The sequence below is a fragment of the Drosophila persimilis genome, unplaced genomic scaffold, assembly GCF_003286085.1.
Source record: "Drosophila persimilis strain 14011-0111.01,24,50 unplaced genomic scaffold, DperRS2 tig00002287-arrow-arrow-pilon, whole genome shotgun sequence".
NCBI classification, from domain to species: Eukaryota; Metazoa; Arthropoda; class Insecta; order Diptera; family Drosophilidae; genus Drosophila; species Drosophila persimilis.
This window is the reverse complement of record NW_020825654.1, coordinates 37,532-44,310: the sequence shown is the minus strand read 5'-3', so window position 1 is coordinate 44,310 and position 6,779 is coordinate 37,532. Positions and strand designations below refer to the sequence as shown.

Here is a 6,779-nt window from a genome sequence, read left to right as displayed (position 1 = left end):
GTCAAGATCAACGAGGAGATCACCAGTAGTCACAGCATTCATGGAAAGTACTAATTGTACTAATTGTACCCGCCGTATCCAAATCCGTTTATCATTGAATAAATTGCAGAACAAATATGCAGCGAAATAAAAATAATAATAATAAATGCAATCACGGGGATGGGGGATGAGCAAGTGGCCTCCCGTCCAAACGGAACGGATCGAAATATGCATAAACGATATATCTGATCGACTGGAAACTCTTGTGTTTGAATTTGACTTTGAATGTCGAATATTTCGGCATATATTTTCATTGCGGCCAAAAACGGAGAGACGATTCCGTGCATTGCGATTCTGGCATCAACGAAAATAGATGCCCAAATGGAAGTGCAAACATCTGAGGGGAGGGGTGGAGTGTCGGGCGTGTGGACGTTTGTCTTCTGTCAGTGTGTGATTGGATCGTGCTTGCTGCTTTCTGCTCGATGGCTGCCCCCTACAGCACGATGTGCAGCCGTATCTGGAACACCAGCTCCTCGACGGTCTTCTTCAGGAGCGCCGCCAGGGACAGGATGAATCCCAGGAGGCTGAGGGAGAACAGCCAGGGCGTGGTCATGAGCACGGCAAAGAAGACGAGCGTCTCGTCGCCCCGGGCATTGGCCATGCGCCACAGCATCTGGCGCTGGATGGTGCGCAGCTTGAACTTGCTGTTCCACAATCGGAGGCGCCTCGAGCCGACGGTTTCGTTGACGCCCACGGTCTTCTCGACCAGCCAGAACACCGCGCAGCACAGCATCTGCAGCACAAGCAGCACGACCTTGACCACAGCGGTCTCCAAGACGAGGTGGTACAAGGCCACCATGCGCTGACGGTGCTCCGGCTGCATTGTGGAGAGCACGACTGCGCCGAGGGACTCCAGCAGGGAGACCCTGGGGGAAGGGCCGTCGGAGAGCTCCTCCCACTTCGAGTCCGACTCGGTGCGCTCTATCGAGCTCAACTCGCTCTGGCTCTGACAGGTCTGGCTCTGACAGGAGCACGACTCCTCCTCTTGGTCCTCCTCGGTGGGCATCGAGTAGTCGTAGCGGCCGTCGGAGTACTCTTCGTGCGGGCCGTCGTAGTAGTCTCCGCGGCTGTCCGGAGAAGCGCCGCCTGTCCAGAGGGAGCTCAACACGGGCGGTGGTCCCATCGATGCCATCTGTGGCACAGCATTGAATCTACAGGGGAGCCGGGAGTAAGTTATGTCCTGGGGGGAAGGGGAGTCTGGGCTGCTGCCGCTCACCCATCTGAATCCCCCATCGGAGGGATGGTGGGGGGGTATGCACGACCTATTGGATCCATTGGGCGGGACAGCAGAGGACTGGTGTGGATTTGGCCTAGGAAGGGCAGCGCATTGAGTCCATTCTTGTCACCGGAACCTTCGGGGGGGGCCTGCAGCTCCGGCTGCTGCTGCTGCTGCTGCTGCTGCTGGTCGGTAAAGTCGAAGGAACCCATGGATCCGAAAATACCCCGCGAACGGGTGAATGGGGAACGTGGATTGTTAATAGTTGGATTCATCTTATTCCAGCACCTGTGAGGAAATATTCGTTCATGAGCTTTATTTTGTATTTGTATTTTTATTTACTTTATGTTCCCTGTACTTTCGATATTTGTACTGAATGATTCCCAGAGCCAGTTCTGAACGGCTCCAAGTTCAGGGCCCACTTCGATGTTGTGTTCCTAACAGATTCTCCCCTCTTTTCAGGTCTCCCCACCCCACCCCACAACGCCACAAAAATATTTCAAAACTTCGCCCCGCCCACTTCCGCCCCACAAAGAACGAAAATCTGTGGCATCCACATTTTTATAGATTCGATAAAACCAAAAAAGGCAGAATCGTAGAGGATGTTTATATGTTCTAGAATTTAAAATCTCAACCAGATCGTATAATTATTATAGCCAGAATCAAGAAAACCATTTCATTCTTTCTCGCTCTGTCTCTCTCTAACACACAGGTTTCATGGTCGGTTTTGCCAATTGCAAAATATGAGTTCAAGGATCTCAGAACCTATAAAAGCCAGAGCAACCAAATTTGGTATCCACACTCCTGTGATATCGGACCTTGACCGTTTTGTGTCCAAATTTCGCCCCACCCCCCACCGCCCACACAAAGGACGAAAATCTGTTGCATCCACAATATTGCAGATTCGAGAAAACTAAAAACGCAGAATCATAGATAATGACCATATCTATCAGGTTGCTGAATCTGGATAAGATCAGATCAGATCGGATCAGATCGGATTTTGTAGCCAAAAGCAAGAAAACAATTCGCAGTGGCTACGCAGCGCCCGACGTCACGCTCAGACTGATTTTCTGTCTCTCTCTCTTTCTGTCTCTCACGCACTCTTTGTCGTGTCGTTTAATATTAGCGGCGTCTGCCGGAGGAGAGCCATACTGACTTAGTATCGGGTATAACCGTAGAGTTGCGGTGTCCGCAGCAACTCACAACGTTCCCCCTCGTTTTTGTTTTGGTATTGGCGTAGGTCAGGCTAGCTTCGTTTGGTTTATTAATCGTGTTTGTGTTTGTGTATTGGTTCGGCGGGAGAGAGCAAGCATCTCTCTTTTTGTCATAAGTGTGTGAGTGCATGTTTGGCGGCAAACGCTTTGGGGCTTGAAGTGACGCGCCTTCGTTTTGATTGTGCGCCGAGGGTTCGGATGCCGAGAGAGCGCAAGCGTCGCTCTCTATGATGCTTGTGTGAGTTGTTTGGTTGTTTTTGTTTTCGCTGATGGTTTGGCGCGAAAACGTCTGGGCATAACATTTGTTTTTGTTTTGTTTGTGTGCTCTTAAATGCTCATTGGTTAGAGCGAAAGCGCCGCTATTTTTGGAACCCGTTGCACTTTCGCTTCTGGGAGCAATTTTTGTCTGCGTCTTTGTTGGTGTCTTTGGTGGCGGTTGTTGTTTTTGTGTGTTAGCGTCAGTTTTTGGTGGGATTGGCGGGAATTTTTTAACATATAAACCCCTGTCCACGAATCGACGCTCGAACTCCAGCACCGTAGCTCCCAAGGAGCTCAGAGTACTCTCTGGCGAGTCCGTCTCCAACTATGCCAAATCCGCATCCCCCTCTGATCCTGGAGGATCATCGTCGTCGTCTGGAGCAGTGTGGATGGCACAGGGCGCATCCGCCTCAGCGCTGGATGTGCACGTGTGTGTGATGCAGCAGATCGCGCATCTGCGGCATCAGAATTGGCAGAGGCTGGATCCAGGAGTTGGCGTAAATGGTGATGGTGTTTGGCGAGCGACTCTGGTCCGGCCGCCCACGTTGCTTCTGCCTGGAGATCTGGGGATTGGCACTGGTCCGGCCAATCGGGGTGCGTTGACCAGTGGAAATGGCCGCAGTGGAGAAGGCCGCAAATGAGTGCGGATTGGCTGCATCCGAGAGGCTGCTGGTCCGGCCACCCAGAATGCACTGTCGATGTAGATGGAGATGGAGCGCTGGCCATTGACGTCTGTATTGGCTGGCCTCGTCGTTGGATTGCTGCTGCTGTTTTGTGATGATGTCGTGGCGTCACGGCCATCGGTTGACGGCAGCGTAATCGGAGGGTCGTCCAGATTGGGCCCAACTTGCAACACAATGTTGCGGTTGGTGGCGAGGCAGGTACTGGAGAGGCTGATCTGTGAGTGTATTGACAGGTAAGTGTGATTAGTAGAAGTATTGGCTATTTTGTGTTGATGCGTGAATTGATGTTTTTCTTCTTTTTAGCGGCAGCCTAGATGTTGATGGCGACGGCGATAGGGCCTTCAAATTTCGCCCATTTGGCAGGAATTGGATGGCGAAATTGGCGTGGCACCTGCTGGAGAGGCATCTCTATCGGAGGCGTGGCAGGTACGTATGCTTTGTGTGAGTTTGGACCATTTTGTGTTGATGTGTGTATTGATGTTTTTTCTCCTTTTAGCGGCAGCCTGTGGACTGGATGTTGTTGGCGACCGCGATAGGGCCTTCAAATTTCGCCCATTTGGCAGAAAGTGGATGGTGAGTTTGGCGTGGCAACTGCTGGAGATGCAGCTCTATCGGAGGCGTGGCAGGTACGTATGTTTTGTGTGTATTTGGACCATTTTGTGTTGATGTGTGTATTGACGTCATTTTTGGTTTGATTACAGTGGCTGCTCTGGACCTGTGCGGTGGATTGTCAGGAGCGTCGTCAATAAATCCTAAAATGTCGTCCGATTGGCATCAAATGTGTGGTGTTGATGTTGATGACGGGGCAGCTGCTGGAGGGGCAGATCTGTCGGAGGCGTGGCAGGTACGAGTGATTATTTTGAGTTTTGTCCATATTTTGTTGGTATGTGAATTGACGTCATTATACCCGATACTCAAAATGAGTATTGGGGTATATTAGATTTGTGGTAAAAGTGTATGTGTGTAACGTCCAGAAGGAATCGTTTCCGACCCCATAAAGAATATATATTCTTGATCAGCATCAATAGCCGAGTCGATTGAGCCATGTCTGTCTGTCCGTCCGTCCGTCTGTCCGTCCGACCGTCTGTCCGTCCCCTTCAGCGCCTAATGCTCAAAGACTATAAGAGCTAGAGCAACGATTTTTTGGATCCAGACTTCTGTGATATGTCACTGCTCCAAAAATATTTCAAAACTTTGCCCCGCCCACTTCCGCCCCCACAAAGGGCGAAAATCTGTGGCATCCACAATTTCGACGATACGAGAAAACGCAGAATCGTAGAAGATGACTATATAGAGTGCAAAATCTGAACCAGATCGTATAATTATTACAGCCAGAATCACGAAAACAATTTCACTCTTTCTCGCTCTGTCTCACTCTAACACACAGGTTTCATGGTCGGTTTTGCCAATTGCAAAATATGAGTTCAAGGATCTCAGAACCCATAAGAGCTAGAGCAACCAAATTTGGTATCCACACTCCTGTGATATCGGACCTTGACCGTTTTGTGTTAAAATTTCGACACACCCCCTTCCGCCCCCGCAAAGGATGCAAATCTGGGGATATTCACAAATCTCAGAGACTATTATGGCTAGAGTAACCAAATTTAGTATCCGCACTCCTGTTAGATCTCACTATAAAACGTATATCTCAAAATTTCGCCCCACCCCCTTCCGCCCCCACAAAAGGACGAAAATCTGTTGCATCCACAATATTGCAGATTTGAGAAAACTAAAAACGCAGAATCATAGAGAATGACTATATCTATCCGGTTGCTGAATTTGGATCAGATCAGATAATTTTTGTAGCCAAAAGGAACAAATCAATTTGCATTGGCTACGCAGCGCCCGACGTCACGCTCAGACTGATTTTCTGTCTCTCTCGCACGCATTTTTTGACTACTGACTTAGTATCCGGTATAACTGTAGGTTGCGGTGTCGGCAGCAACTCACAACGTTCCCCCTCGTTTTGTTTTATTTCAGTGGCTGCTCTGGACCTGTGCGGTAAATTGTCAGGAGAGTCGTCAATATATTCCCAGAATGTGGTCAAATTAGCAGCAAAGGTTTGGACTATTTGTCGTGGCATCTGCTGGTGGGGCAGCTCTGCCGATGGCGTGTCAGGTGAGTACGTATTGGTAATTATACCCGATACTCAAAATGAGTATTGGGGTATATTAGATTTTTGGTAAAAGTGGATGTGTGTAACGTCCAGAAGGAATCGTTTCCGACCCCATAAAGTATATATATTCTTGATCAGCATCAATAGCCGAGTCGATTGAGCCCTGTCTGTCTGTCCGTCTGTCCGTCCGTCCGTCTGTCCGTCTGTCCGTCTGTCCGTCCCCTTCAGCGCCTAATGCTCAAAGACTATAAGAGCTAGAGCAACGATGTTTTGGATCCAGACTTCTGTGATATGTCACTGCTCCAAAAATATTTCAAAACTTTGCCCCGCCCACTTCCGCCCCCACAAAGGGCGAAAATCTGTGGCATCCACAATTTCGACGATACGAGAAAACTAAAAACGCAGAATCGTAGAAGATGACTATATCTTCTAGAGTGCAAAATCTGAACCAGATCGTATAATTATTACAGCCAGAATCACGAAAACAATTTCACTCTTTCTCGCTCTGTCTCACTCTAACACACAGGTTTCATGGTCGGTTTTGCCAATTGCAAAATATGAGTTCAAGGATCTCAGAACCTATAAAAGCCAGAGCAACCAAATTTGGTATCCACACTCCTGTGATATCGGACCTTGACCGTTTCCTGTCCAAATTTCGCCACACCCCCTTCCGCCCCCGCAAAGGACGAAAATCTGAGGCAACCACAAATCTCAGAGACTATTAAGGCTAGAGTAACCAAATTTGGTGCACACACTCCTTTAAGATGTCACTATAAAACGTATATCTCAGAATTTCGCCCCACCCCCATCCGCCCCCACAAAGGACGAAAATCTGTTGCATCCACAATATTGCAGATTTGAGAAAACTAAAAACGCAGAATCATAGAGAATGACTATATCTATCCGGTTGCTGAATTTGGATCAGATCAGATAATTTTTGTAGCCAAAAGGAACAAATCAATTTGCATTGGCTACGCAGCGCCCGACGTCACGCTCAGACTGATTTTCTGTCTCTCTCGCACGCATTTTTTGACTACTGACTTAGTATCGGGTATAACTGTAGAGTTGCGGTGTCGGCAGCAACTCACAACGTTCCCCCTCGTTTTGTTTTATTTCAGTGGCTGCTCTGGACCTGTGCGGTAAATTGTCAGGAGAGTCGTCAATATACTCCCAGAATGTGGTCAAATTAGCAGCAAAGGTTTGGACTATTTGTCGTGGCATCTGCTGGTGGGGCAGCTCTGCCGATGGCGTGT

The 6,779-nt window shown here is 48.8% G+C and overlaps 1 protein-coding gene across 1 annotated transcript; it reads right to left on the bottom strand.

The window, feature by feature from the left end:
- Nucleotides 1-273: 273 nt before the first annotated feature.
- Nucleotides 274-1,518, bottom strand: LOC113567198. The gene is made up of 2 exons (XM_026994366.1): nucleotides 1,256-1,518; nucleotides 274-1,190 (listed from the first exon to the last, which is right to left on the bottom strand). Exons 1-2 carry the CDS (start codon nucleotides 1,465-1,467, stop codon nucleotides 473-475), a joined length of 930 nt encoding a protein of 309 aa, XP_026850167.1. The 5' UTR covers nucleotides 1,468-1,518; the 3' UTR covers nucleotides 274-472.
- Nucleotides 1,519-6,779: the final 5,261 nt, after the last annotated feature.

Coding starts and splice junctions, on each gene's coding strand:
- LOC113567198 (XM_026994366.1), bottom strand. CDS start 1,467: ATGGGTTCCTTCGACTTTACCGACCAGCAGCAGCAGCAGCAGCAGCAG. Junction 1,191..1,255: donor CCGATGGGGGATTCAGATGG/GTGAGCGGCAGC, acceptor GCTCCCCTGTAG/ATTCAATGCTGTGCCACAGA.